The 14525-nt window shown below is 44.9% G+C and overlaps 1 protein-coding gene across 1 annotated transcript; it reads right to left on the minus strand.

Moving 5' to 3' along the window:
- Positions 1–523: 523 nt before the first annotated feature.
- On the minus strand, positions 524–9003 carry Pmaip1 (phorbol-12-myristate-13-acetate-induced protein 1). The gene is made up of 3 exons (XM_070028625.1): positions 8851–9003; positions 6192–6344; positions 524–2764 (listed from the first exon to the last, which is right to left on the minus strand). Exons 1-3 carry the CDS (start codon positions 8894–8896, stop codon positions 2661–2663), a joined length of 303 nt encoding a protein of 100 aa, XP_069884726.1. The 5' UTR covers positions 8897–9003; the 3' UTR covers positions 524–2660.
- Positions 9004–14525: the final 5522 nt, after the last annotated feature.

Here is a 14525-nt window from a genome sequence, read left to right on the forward strand (position 1 = left end):
TGACTGGTCTGGATGAAGCAATCTCCGTGGCTACTGCGTGGGGGGCAGAGGAAGGGAGAAGCCGGAGGTCCCTTCACTGGGAACTGCACAGTGGCTCCCCTAGCTTGGCGGATAGATGGAGGGGCAGGCAAACACAAGACCTGAAACCTAATTAGACCCACTGCTCCAGGCTACTTTAAATCACTGTCATATGAGCCATTCAGAAGCTCCCAAGTCCTATGGCCTGGCATTAATTTCCTACTTTTTACCATTTCCCTTTCCAATTAAGGTGTAAGTCTCTGGACAACTGAAACCTGACTAAATACCCCTGTGTTTTCCACTCCTCTACCATTAGAACAGGGGCAGTGTGGCCATCAACACTGGAAGTCAATTAAAATCCTCTGGCTTGATCGAGACCCCTTAGAAGATTTATATGAATATACCCAGAAAATAGTGGTGATAATAGTTCACTGCCACATTATCAACTTTCATATATGTACATATACAAAATACCCACCTGGCAAAACAACAACAACAACAAAAAAACCTTGGCAACAAATAACTTTAATACTGAAGACATAGATGCTGAGGTAATTTATACAATGTGACTAGCTTACATTGATATTCTTACTGTAATCCAAGTGGTTATGTAGGAAGCCCTCCTAACAGAAATGTAGCTAATACACATGTCAAACTAAACAAAAAATATTTTAATTATAAATAGATAAAATAAATAATACGCTGGTAAAACTCAATCATGATATTATTCCATGATATTACCTCCCTGGGGTAATTTATTTTTAATAGATAAATTGTATATATTTTATGGGTTACAGTGGTTCTATACATGGCTGTACTGTGGGATGCCCAAATCACAATAATCAGTATATTCATCACCTCATGTTTACTATCTCCTTGCAATGAGAACACTACCACCCCTTTTAGTTGTTTTGAAATATACATTAACCAGTTACTTTGCTGTCCAGTGTCAGACCTTTCTGATGTACCTCTTAACCAATGAGTTTCCTCTCAACCACCCATCTGTCCATCCACTCTGGAAATCACAGCCCTACTGTATTTCTGTTTGATTTTTGTAGATTACCATATGAGAACATATGGTATTTTGTCTGTTCCTGACATATTTCTCCTAATAAAATGTTCTCTATGTCCATCATGTTATGACACCTTTTTAATGCTAATATTTCACTTAATCTATCATTTTGCAAATCCATCCACCCATGCTTCCATATCTTGGCTATTGTAAATAATGCAACAAACACAGGCATACAGAAGATAGGCCCTCAGCAAACTCTCAAATCCTTTTAAGTATAGATACCCAATGGTGGGATTGCTGGATCAAAGACTGTTCTTAACTTTTAAAGAAAAATCCAGTTTTCCAAAGTGGCTACACTAATAAGGGTGTTTTCTCTATATCCTTCTTTCATCTTTTTTATTTTTTTTGAGACAGGGGGTAACCATGTATTGCAAGCTGACCTAAACCTCACAATCCACAAGCCTCATGACCACTGTGATACAGGCATCTTCTTTTTGGTAATAGCCAATGTAGCATGTGCAAGATGACAACTCATTATGATCTGTACTCACGTTTCTCTGCCATGTATCTGCTGGACACCAACATGCTTTGTTATTACTTTTGAGTTTCATTCTTAGATACCCCAGATTAAAAATGAAACTCATGCAGTTTAAAAATATACAGACTAATATAAATTATTCACAGATATATATATATATATATATGCATATGCTTTTTCATTATTCAGAAATATCTGCTTACTCTTAAAAGTATCTCAATCTTGAAAATATTCTAATTTCTTTTAAAAGGTCACTTGTAGAATGATACCAACTAGCGGGAGGGAGGGTATCTTACACTTTTTTAGGAACCTATATGTGTTTTACTAAGTTTTAATTTTATCAGTTAAAGTCAAATTCCTCTCTTCCCATTCCCCTTGTTTATACAAAAGACCAAAGTTTTTTTTTAAATCACTTAATATTCAATCTACAAGCATTTTACAGGCACCAAGAAACCCTACCATTCTTCCATTTTTTTTTCAGAGTTACTTTCTAGCTTTTTACATTTTCCATTTGAGGCCAAAGAAACATACTTAACAGTCCTCAGAAAAGAAATCTAACAGTTCAAGTAAAAAAAAACTTATGTTACATTCTGTAGTGACCTATGAAAAATGAATGTTCACTATGACATTCAGTGTTGTCAAAATGAAATCCTTTTCCTCTTCTAAGGGTTGTATGTCGACCGTGTTGTGGAGCTGTCATCAAATAAGTAAAAGACACGGAACCATTTCCCTCCTGCCCGCTGCAAGTATGTGTCACATCCTCACACTAGATAGCCACCTTCAGCAAAAATGATAAAAACAAGTCCCTACAAAGACATGGGCTCATAATTGCTTCCATATTTTCAAGGCTATTCCATGCTTACTTAAAATAAAGTGATTTTGCAAGATTCTCACATCTCTGGAGTGATTCTGGGAACCTCCTTGCAGAAACTGGTGTCTGCTTCATTCCGTCTTCCCTCAACCTAACAGCAAGGAAATTTCCTTCACACTCCTGTCAATGACCAGGCAATTTCATCTTCTGTTGAAATTTGCACCCACTGGGAAACTTCCTCTTTAAAGGAGTCCCCTCACACCAACATTTAAAAGCAGTCATGTTATTAAGCTGAAGAGTTTAGAAATCAAATTCAGAAGTTTCTGCCGGAAATTCAATTTATCTCCAATTCTCCTGAGTTGAATGCACTCAGCTTCCAGTTCTGAAAAGCAAAGCAGAATAGAAGTAAGTTAAGTCGCCCCAAAATTTCTTAAACTTTAGCTTCATGTCTACCTCTTTTCCCAATGTAAGAAGCGTTACTTAGAATAACCACACACACACAGTCGAGTGCTGGCGGCCCACGCCTGTAATCCTAGCTATTCAGGAAGCTGAGATTTTCAGTCTGGTTCAGAAATTCAGCCTGGGCAGAAAAGTAACCATGAGACTTCTATCTCCAATTAACCACCAGAAAAACTGGAAGTCAAGCTGTGGCTCAAAGTGGGAGAATACTAGCCTTGAGCGGAAAAAGCTCTGGGCATTGCCCAGACCCTGAGTTCAAGCCCCAGGACTGACAAAGAAAGAAAGAAAAAAAGAATCACATACATCCTAAATTCAGATAAGAATGCAGAAATTATTAACCAACAAAAAAGCCAGAAGTAGAGGTAGTTTCAGCCTACTACTTTTCACTCAGCCTTGATTAAGAAAGCTTAGAAAATTACCCAGATCCTGAGTTCAAAGACTAATACAAGCACAAATAAATGAATTTTTATAAAAGGAACGCAAAAATGTACTTTGAAATCTTTTTTTTTTCTTTTTTCTTTTTTTTTTTTGTGGTGGTGTCCTGGGGCCTGGGCCCTAGGAGCTTTTGGGTTCAAGGGTAGCACTCTACCACTTGAGCCACAGCTCTACTTGTGGCTTTTTTGGAGTACTTAATTGAATATAAGTCTCCAAGATGTTCCTGCCCAGGATAGCTTTGAACCGTGATTCTCAGATCTCTGCCTTCTGAGTAGCAAAGCTTAGAGTGAGCCAGGGATGCCCAGATATTTTGATTTTTTTTTAAACAGCCTGGTTGAGGCGAGTATCATCTTTCAAATATAGAAATTTCATGTATAATACTATATATAGTATATCAGATCAGTCATTACCAAACTCAGAGTGACCACATCTTTTTTTTTAAGCCTTGTTTTCAGTTGGGCAGTAAAAAGAAGGGAAATTCTAACACATGTATTATTTCAAGTAGATTTGGTTTTCAAATGGCAACATTTCATAGATTATATCCTCCCTCTAGTAGGCAAAACCTACACATTATTTTTCTCATTTAGAAAACTGATACGTTTTCACAGAAAACTCATAAAATCTTATCACAAAATTAAGTCTGCTCTCTAAAGTTTTTAGTGCCAGTACTGGAGCTTGAACTCAGGACCTGGGCAAATGTCCTTTAGCTTTTGCACTTAAGGCTAGCGCTCTACCAACTGAACCATTGCTCCACTTCTAGTTTTTTGGTTGTTAATTGGAGATAAGAGTCTCACTGACATTCCTGTCTGGCCGGGCTTTAAATCTTCATCCTCAGCTCTCAGCCTCCTGAATAACTAGGGTTACAGGCATGCCTGCATGTTTTCCATGTTACTGGCAACAGTCTGTGTGTGTGCTGGGGGTTGAACTCAGGGACTGGGTGCTATCCCCAAGATCTCTTATTTTTCCCCTAAAAGCTAGCACTCTACCAATTAAGCCACAGCTCCATTTCTCTGTGTGTGTGTGCCAAGATCCTCAGATCTCAGCCTCTTCAGTAGCTAGGATTACAGGTGTAAGATGCCAGCACCCAGCTAAAATTAGGTTTGCCTTTTCATCCAAATCAACTTCTTCCTACAAACCTAATCTAAAAATCCATTATGTTTGCAAAGGATAACCACTTTACCACTTTTTTTACAATTGTGGTAGTTAGCTTGATATTAAGGAAAAATAATGTGCTTATATCATTCGAGCAAATTTTTTAGCAAATAAAGGAGAGACAATTATAACAAATCAAAGCACTAAATCTCTACTGTTCAGAATTTCCACTTTGTTGACTATTGTAAAGAGTACTCAGGCCCACTTTAAGACAATGAAAAGCCGGGCACCCATGGCTCGCGCCTGTAATCCTAGCTACTCAGGAGGCTGAGATCTGAGGATGGCAGTTCAAAGCCAGCCCAGGCAAGAAAAGCTGTGAAACTCTTATCTCCAATAAACCACCAGAAAACCTGAAGTGGCGCTGTGGCTCAAGTAGTAGAACGCTAGTCTTGAGTGAAGAGTGGAGGCCCAGTGCTCAGGCCCAGAGTTCAAGTCATATGACTAACCAAAAAAAAATGAACACTTAAAATCAGCCTAAAAATTTGAATCTGGTGTTTTTATTTTAAATAAACTGTGGAAAGACCCTGTTATGGCTGAAAATAAATGAAAGATTTAAATACACAGTGAGATAAATTTGCAAACCTACATTGCAAACAAAAGGTGAATGAACTCTTAACCCCTACACCAAGAACCCTTACTGCATCTCAAGATACCATTTACACAAGTATTTACAAAGACATTTACAGTGACAAGTTGTCCTTTTGGAAAAAAAAAAAAACATCTAGCAGACAATTTTGCAAGTTCTGAATTATAAGGAAACAGTCTTTGGCAAAAAAGAACAAAAACACCCACTTTTACAATAACAATACTTTTTTAAGGCAGAGAAGAGCAACCTGATGCTTCTTTCATTTTTCTGTATTTGCATACTTATGCATACCTGTATATCTTTAGAGGGCAACTTTGTGTTGTCTCATTCTGGAGAAATACAAGTCATCCAGAACACAGGGCCCTGAGTTCAAACCCTGGTACTGACACCCAAAAAAGTGAAGGGAAGAGGGGAGTAGAATCCTACAAACTCAATGGTTTGTAACAGCGGGGGTTTCCGGGCCAGCCTTCTGGTCCAACAACACCACAGCAGGTGACTTCTGCCTTTAGTAAGACTTATGAAAAGGGGTTTGGGAGAGCAGATGGGATTGGCTGGCCTGATGCCCAGTGGAAGCTGGGACCTTGAACCACATCCCACCCCGACTCCCCCCCTTCTCTCTCTCCCCCACTTCCGTTTTACAGCCCACTGTTCAAATGTTAACTAAGGAAGATCTCTGGGGTTCCAGAACTCATCTCCAAGTGGGGGAAGGGGTGGGAGGGGGGATCCAGGAGCCCTCCAAGAGTCAGTGACACAGGGGGAGAGAGCTGTGACAGTCATCAAGCTTACACACTGCTTGGGTTGGAAGTAGAAACAATTACAACTGAAATCAAGACAATCAGAGGTGGAGGAAGGGATGGGGGGGGGCTGATGGGACTCTCTCCCAGCCCCCACCTCCCCCAAACCTCTATGGTGGGCAAGGAAGGACTTTCTCTTCCCACCTGCAACCTGCACCTCTCCCTGCGGGTGTGAAAAGCAGCTTTGCAGCCTAGGTGAAAAGCAGCCAAGACCCCACGACGCAAGACGGAGAATCGCCTGATTGAGTCTCCAAGGTCTCCAAAAGCCACACGACGCATCTTGGCCTATGGCTGAGCTCACAACCCAGCTCACAACCCACCCACCCTCCCCTCCCCCCCCCCCCCCCGCCCTCAGGGCCCTGCCCGGCCCCTCTGGCGCTTACCTGCGGGCATCGGAGTGGGGCTCCGCGGGGCGCCCTTCAGTGCCTTCTTCCCAGGCATCTCCGCCAGCGATCCAAGGAGCTCTGGGCCACACCCAGGGCAATTCAATTTGTCTCCAATTCTCCGGAGTTGAGCCACACACTCAACTTCCAGCTCTGCAAAGGAAACAAAATATCCATATTAATACCGATAAACAAGAGCCCAAGCTGTAACCAGGGAGCCAATAAGTTGAACACCCCAGGAAGACTTTCTCTTAACTCTTGCTGTTTCCCAAGTGTAAAACAGCACCCCCCACACACACACAGGAGGAGTAACAAAAATGTTACTACTATAGGCACTTACTCTGAAATCTTTAAAAAAAAAAAAAACCTAGATGAAGTCAATATTATCTTATCTTCAAAAATGGAAACTGAATATCAAATACCAACAGCCAGCCTGGATGATGTCATCCCAGTTTTTCTCATTTAAAATTGGCCAAGGAACCAAAGTCCAATACTAATAAACTCCTGTGTTGTTTTAAGGTAGATTTGGTGTACAAATGGCGTTATTTCCCGTCACTTCTGACTCTCTTTTTTAAACTGCTTGATATTTCTCTTACAAGACTCATAAAGCCCAGCATAGTAGTGCACTCTTACAATCTCAGGCAGGAGGCTGAGGTAGTAGGAAACTGACTTTGGAGTCAACTCAAGCTAATCATATCCTACCCCCTCCCCCCCCCATGCAGATACAAAGATAAAGCAACAACAAAGGAACCAAACAATAAGCTTAATTCTCATCTTTACTATGTTAAGACAATAATTCTTTGCGCTTAATTTCTACGTGAATACCGTTGCAAGTAAAATTAACATGAAATCAATATATTTCTTTATATATTCTTTTTCCATTTCAAAGGGCAACTCGGGGTCTTTTGCAACACCATGACTAGGAGCCAGGCACCAGTAGCTCACATCTATAATCCTTGCTACTCAAGGTGAGGCATTGGGGGCCCTTCCTTTGAAAACAGCCTGGGAAGAAAGGTCTGAGAGACTCCATTTCCAAAACAACTAGTTAAATGTGAGACCGAGGTGTGGCTCAAGTGGTACAATACCAAGCAAGCAAGCCAGACAAGTAAATCTAAAACCCAGAATTCAAACCGTGCTACCAAAAATAAAAACAAAAACAAAAACAAGATCATGAATACAAATTAAAAACTTAGTCCTTTGTAAGCAAATAAGATCCTACTTAGGCTCAAGAATGAATGAGAACCTGTACACATACACAGTAAAACAAACTGAAGCCTACATTTAAACTCATTTCTCTCACTGCAAGTACTGAGTGAAACCAGAAAACCTAATAAATCAGTCACATAGCATGCCATTTTTCTTTCATGGATCCAGGGTCAAACATGCTGAGAAATATTTAAAGACATATTCTTGAGTGCGTCCTTACAATCTCTAACAATTTTCACCAATTCCTGAATTCTAAAGAGGACATATATGCGTGTGTGTGTGTGTGTGTGTGTGTGTGTGTCCTTTTCATCCGAAACAGGTACAACAGGTGCTCCCTTTTCTTTTCCTCCCTTTTCTTTTCTTCCCTTTCATGCTTGGTGCGAGGCCATCATTCCTCCACACAGCTGCACCTCAATCAAGTTCCCCTCCTGCTTTGGTTACAGTTGCACACTTACACAAGTCAGAGGACACCTTTACTGTCCCTTTATTCTTGGGTACTAGGTAATTATGTGCCATAATCTGCGTCCAGAACTGTTAGAAACTTGGGTCTTGCACATCACCCAAGGCAGACCAGCCTTCTGCATCCCTAAACGACGGCTAGCCCGGGGTACCATTTGCAACGCACTATTTCCCCTGCGTGCACAATGCGCCCCCAAATAAGGGAAGAGAGCGGAGCCTATCAAAAAGGCAAAAGAAGCCACGTCCCGCAGGTATTCCCAGCCCAGAACCTTCCACGTTCCCCCGGCCCCAGGGCGGCCCACGGCCTCCTCTGATCTGCAGGAAGGCTGACCCGAACTGACCCGGACTGACCTGAGCTACGCAGGGGCTGCGCCCGCAGTAGAGGCAGAGAAGAGGCGGACAGATGGAAAAAGAATTAAAGGGCAACTTCTATTCTCCCGTCCTGACTCCATCCCTTCAGGCAGACGATTAACCGGCTCCTGAAGCAGGGACCCCGGATCTCAGGAGTCCCGGCGGGGATTCCAGGACGCCTTCATCCTTCCCGGGAAGGAGAGCTACGGCGGCGCCACGTTTAAACCCGGCTTCTGCTCGGGTCGGAGGCGAGGAACCACAGTTACAAGCGATCAGCGATCTCCGAGATGGACTGTGGGGAGGGATGGAAAGCGGGGTGTTTTCTAGAACCCTCTCCCGCCCCCGCCGGCCAGGACGATGCCAGTCTTGGGGCGCACTGGACTTTTTCCTCCCCGTGGCGCCGGGCAAAAGCAGGTGGAGAAGAGAGCGACGTGGAGAGGAAGCCGCCGGCGGTGGACGGGCTACGGATGCAGCTGCGCCCCCCCACCCTCCCACCCCCGGCATGGCGAGCCGTCTGGGGCTCCTGGACGCCCCCCCATCCTAGGCGCGCACCAAAGGGCCGGCCGTGAACCCCAAACCCAAAGGGCGAGCTGCCCGACCCCCGACCCCGACGGTGGGGTTCCCGCGGGCCGCGGGTGGCTACCTGGCCGCGTGGGCGCCGAGTTCGACGGCGCGCTCGTCCCCGGCATCGCCCAAAGCGCCACCGCACACCTGTGGGGAGCCCGGTCCCCCCTCCTTTTCCCCTCCCGAGAACGAGCCCTCGGCGCGGGCCGGGCGGGAGCGGAGCGCGGGGCGGACGGGGCGGACTGGCTGCGCCGGCGGGACGCGCGAATCGGCTCCTGCGCGGGGCTTTAAAGCCGGCGCGCGCGCGGGCCGGGGAGCCCGGGGGACTTCCCCGTGACGTCGGGAAACGTGACGCGGCCGGGCCCGCCCCTGTCCCCGCCCCGCGGGCCCCAGAAGCCACGGCACCGTAGCACACCGGGTCCGAAATCCAGAGTGTGGAGCCGGTGGGGAAGCCTGGCGGGTTGTGCGGGCCTCGGTGCCCGAGAGGAGGAGCTGGCTTCCCGTGTATCTGTGTGCTGCTGTCGGGACTTGAACTCACAGCCTGGCTTCTTGCGCCGTTCGCTCTTTCTCTCCAGGCAGGCACTGTACCACTTGGCCCACAGCCCTATTTACGGCTATTTATGGGGGGGGGGGGATTTTTTTTTCCTAACCTGGCTGGCTTTGAACCTCGCTCCGAGTAGCTGGGCTTCTAGGTGTGAGCCTAGATAATGCATTCGGGAAGGTTGGGCTTCTTGCTCGTCATCGTGGTCGTCACCACCGTCGTCATCGTCTGGGAAACTTGGGGCGCTTCTGTGGAGGGAGGGGACGGGGTGTCTGGAAGCATGAACGCGTTTGCAGTTCGGGGGTTGCACTATCCTGCGACTCTTTAGCAGCGGTTCGAGGGGGGCTTGGAGCTGGGCTTGAATTTTCCATCTCTAGAACAGCTGGGAGGCGCTGGCACACTGGGTAAACGCCCCGGCCAGCGCAAGTCACACGCCAGCGTTCGCCGTGGCCGAGCCGCTCAGCCCTCGCGGATCGCCACGCAGCCCAGGACCGCACACCGGGGCCCCCCGTGGCAATCCGGGCCTGCGCATTACCCGCGGTGTCTGCTGCACAACTTCCCAAGTGCAGCCGTCTGCATCTCCCAGAAATGTTTCCATCGCAGGATTAAAAAGCCCGGATTTCCGCAGCTTTGAGGAAATGAGAAGCCTTGGCCATTTAAGATGCATTTTCCAAGAGAAAAAAACCAAACTGCAGGGTGTGCGAGCAGCGCCTTCTCCCACTGGTGCTGGGGTTCCCTATCGTCTCTGCCAATTGCTTTTCGCTTTAGCATTCTCTGGCTCCACGAGGCGTTTGAGCTTGTTTGTGTATCTGAATTCATTCAATCAACACGAGCCAGCAAATATTTATTTATGGCGTGGCCCCATAGAGGGAGTCATCCACACGACAAGCCTAGAACTCGAGTTTAAACAACCTGGTTTGGAGGCAGACATCGGGAGTCTGGTAGTTACGCGGGGACCAAACGCAAGGCAAACGGAAGGGTTAGTGTTACGGGACGCAGGAGGCAGCGTGAAGAATGTGCAGGAAAAATCAGTGACCTCCCGGCCCACACCTCGGCGACCCCCTCGCAGCTTATTTTGACTTTTTTTTCCTTCCTTAACTTCTGCTGATTTCTAGTCGGCTTTTTTAAAGAAATACAAACACTGAGAGAGAAAGGAAAGCAAATCACAATAGCGTTTGCCTTCCAGGGTGTAGCAATCCTGACTTCTAACACGATCTTTATAAACAGGTTGTTTATCAACATTGGATACAATTTTTTTCTTGCAATGATGTATCGTTTGATTTGGAGTTTGTTTTTGGTTTGGGTTTTTTTTGAGGGGGAGAGGTAACAGTTCTGGAGCTTGAACTCAGCGCCTGGGTGCTGTCTCTGAGCTTCTTTGCTGAAGGCTAGCGCTCTACCACTTGGGCCGCAGCCCTAATGCTGGTTTTTTGGTGGTTAGTTGGAAATGAGACTCAGTGTCTTTCCTGCCTGGGCTAACTTCACAACCATGAACCTCAGATCTTAGCCTCCTGAGTAGCTAGGTTTACAGGCGTGAACCACCAGTACCTGGCTTGACATTGGGTTTTAAGAAATACAAGTGAGTATGTGTGTGTGTGTGTGTATACACACACACACACACACACACACACACACACAGGGCCTGGGCTCTGTCCCTGAGCTTATTTTGCTCAAGGCTAGCACTCTGCTATTTGAGCCACAACACCACTTCTGGCTTTTTCTTTCTGTTTATGTGGTTTGGAAGAATTGAACCCAAGGTTTCAGGCATGCTAGGCAAGCACTCCACCACTACGGCACATTCTCACCCAAGAATGGGACTATTTTGACCACAAGGAGCTAACAAAATAATATTTATCATTAAACTTTATAATCCCCTACAATCTATAAATTGTGTATGTGTGTGTGCACACACACGCGTGTGACTGGTGAGGATAATAATTTTTGAAACCCACTCATTGATCCATGTTCATAGGCCAAGTTAGGAAATGACTGCAAATCTGGCTCTATCTGTATTGTCCAGGTTACTTTATATTTAAGTGTTTCTATATAGATACGCTCTTTAAAAAAATTGCAACCAGCATGATTAATAGAACAGTCAGAGATTTCAGGCAGAAAATAGGATTTGACAGCTAACCAAGAGGATATGAGAGATGACTGGAGGGGCACTTGGGGAAGCCCGTGATGAAATGCACAGGCCATAAACATGTTTTTGCTTTTTTCCAATAAAAAGGACTTGTTTTTTTTCCTGCAAAGCCTGTTGTGAACAGGAAGTTCATGTGATTCTTTGATCAGTTCAGCCTCTCTTATGAGACACAGTACACTGCACTTCAGAGAGACTGCACTCCCTGCTCAGTAGGAACCCCTTAAATTAAATTAATTGAAGTTTGGAGCCAGTGGCTCACACCTGTAATCTTAGCTACTTAGGAGACTGAGGTTGGAGGATCACAGTTCGAAGCCAGCCATCATTGACAAATCCATGGTACTCCTATCTCCAATCAACCTGCAAAAGCCTGGAAGTGGAGTTGTTCAATGTGGGTGAGAACAAGGGACTTGAATTGAAACCCCAGTTCTGGCACAGAAATAAAGTGTCAATATCATTTTTTTTTCTTTTCAAATATTTTCTTTTTTTTCTTTTTAATTCAATTTTTTTTAATTGTGAAAATACCATACAGAGGGGTTACAATTACATGGGCAAGGTAATGAGTACATTTCGTATCAAGCATTGTCGCCTCCTTTGTTTCCCTTTCCCATCCCTTCCCGTCTCCTTCTCCTTCCCCTCCCCCTCCAAGTTGTAAAGTTCATTTTTTTCTACGTAAGGTCTTGTACATCTCATTGTTGCAATGGGTCCACCTGTATCCTTATTTAAACAATTTGTTTTTTCCCTTCCCCTCCACAATCAATATCATCTTTATTGGCACAATGTATAAGCACATTACAAAATTAGAACACAGGACCAGGTGCCAGTGACTCATGCCTATAATCCTAGCTACTCAGGAGGCTGAAATCTGAGGATTAAAATTCAAAGCCAGCCCAGGCAGGAAAGTCCATAAGACTCTTATCTCCAATAAACCACTAGAAAACCTCAAGTGGCGCTGTGGCTCAAGTGGTAGAGCCCTCGCCTTGAGCTGAAGAGCACAGGGACAATGCCAGGCCCAGAGTTCAAGCCTCATGACCAAAAAAAAAAAAAATGTAGAACACAGGAGAAAAAAGTTTTAATTTTCTTCAATACCTCAACCATGTATGAATTTTAAGGCATATATTTTCAACCCTATCTTCGGTGAGTAATCCTAAAAATCATATTTGCATGCAGTGTAAATAAAAGTATGCATTGTTTCTCACTTAAACTTGTAACCAATTTACTCTGGGCATCAGTGGTTCACACCTGTGTTCCTAGCTACTAGAGAGGCTGAGCTCTGAGGATGGCAGTAAGCCAGCTCAGACAGAAAAGTCCGTGAGACTCTTACCTCCAATTAACCACCGTAAAGCCAGAAGTAAGCTGAGCTCTGGTGTCTTATGCCTATAATCCTAGCTACTCAGGAGACTGGGATCTGAGTATCACTGATCAAAGCCAGCCTACGCAGGAAAGTTTATGAGATAGATCTCCAATAAACTACAAAAAAAAAAAAAACCCAGGCTGTGGCTTAAGTGTAGAGTGCTAGCTTTGAGCAAAAAAAAAAAAAAAAAAAAAAAACCTCAGGCCTGAGTTCAAGCCTGTCTTTATGTCCATTATTTTTCTTACAGTTCTAGAGCTGTTTCAACCTGAAATTCAGCATCATTAGCGAACTCTGTGGATTCTGGCTTGTGGAGGGCCATGAGTAACGAAACTGAGCATCTGTGCTGTGAAGGGCAATTCCAGCCCACTGCTGGACTGTCTAGGGGAAATGGCTAAAGAGCTGGAAAGGGCAGCTATATACAGACCTGATATTCATAGGATTTGGCCAGCAGCAGGGACAAGGGAAGAAAGATGACCCAAGAAACAGTGTAAGGTGGGAATGGTGAGGGGCTGGATGGGGAAAAGCACCAGGAAGGTTTAGGTATTATGTTGGAGGGAGAGGGGGGCGGGGAACCACTAAAAGTTTTAAGCAGGTGGGTGCTATGATCAGATTCTAGAATTCTCTGTGGCTTACAGAGTGATGAGATTCATTGAGCCAAGAACCTGACACCGTGTGATCTGTGAAGATTCAGTCATCCTTCTGTGGGATGGCAGTGCCACCAATGCCAGCCAATGCTCCAAGCTGTCTTCCTAAAATTCTCAGTTGCCTGACCAGCCTGGACCGCATTTGATTAGAGCATGTTTTAGCCTGAATGTAATTGACATCCTTTCCTAACTAGCTTTCGAATACAACACACTGGGTGTTTTGAGACCCATGGAAACCTTTCCTTTCACAGTGCTAGGACTGAAACCAAGGGATCAGCAAGGCCATGCTAGCTAAAAGTCCAGGGTGTCTTCCAGCTTCTCTTGTAGGTGAACAGAAGTAGTGTGCCACCGTTCTAGCTGGCCAGGCTCTTCTCTCCTATGTGTGAACAAGTTCTTCTCTTCTTGTAAAGCTCATTTGTTGGCCCAGCCCCAAACCAATACCTTATTTTAACTTGGTTATGTCTGACAGAGATTATGTCTTACTTTCTTTAGAAATAAAGTCACTTCCCCAAGTAGGAAATCCCAGGACTTCAACCTTGGGGGTGGGGGAATATACATCTCACTAATAATGCCTTCTCCTTTCTTGAATGTACATGTTGCAAGTCAAAAGCCTTTTTTGTTTTCCCCTCTTTTTGGGTCCAGTCGTGGGGCCTGAACTCGGGGCCTGGGCGCTGTCCCTCAGCTCTTCAGCTCAAGGCTAGCGTTCTACCACTTGAGCCACAGTGCCAATTCTGGCTTTTTTCTTTTTTGCTTATGTGGTGCTGAGGAATGAACCCAGGACCTCATGCATGCAAGGCAAGCACTCTACCACTGAGCCACCTTCCCAGCCCCAAAAGCCTTTTCATAGACCTGATAATGGACTTAAATCCTCTCAAAATAAAACTAAGAAGAAGAAAAAGAAAAAGGCCTGGTATCAGCAACTCATACCTGTAATCCTAGCTACTCAGGAGGCTGAGATTAGAAGGTCGGTTCAAAGCCAGCCCCGGGAAGGAAAGTCCATGAGACTCTTATTTCCAATGAAGTACCAAAAAGCCAAAACTGAAGCTAGAGTTCAAGTGGCAGAGTTGGAGGCTGTAGT

Source organism: Dipodomys merriami, unplaced genomic scaffold (genome assembly GCF_024711535.1).
Source record: "Dipodomys merriami isolate MVZ:Mamm:240054 unplaced genomic scaffold, mDipMer1.0.p SCAF_2, whole genome shotgun sequence".
NCBI lineage: Eukaryota > Metazoa > Chordata > Mammalia > Rodentia > Heteromyidae > Dipodomys > Dipodomys merriami.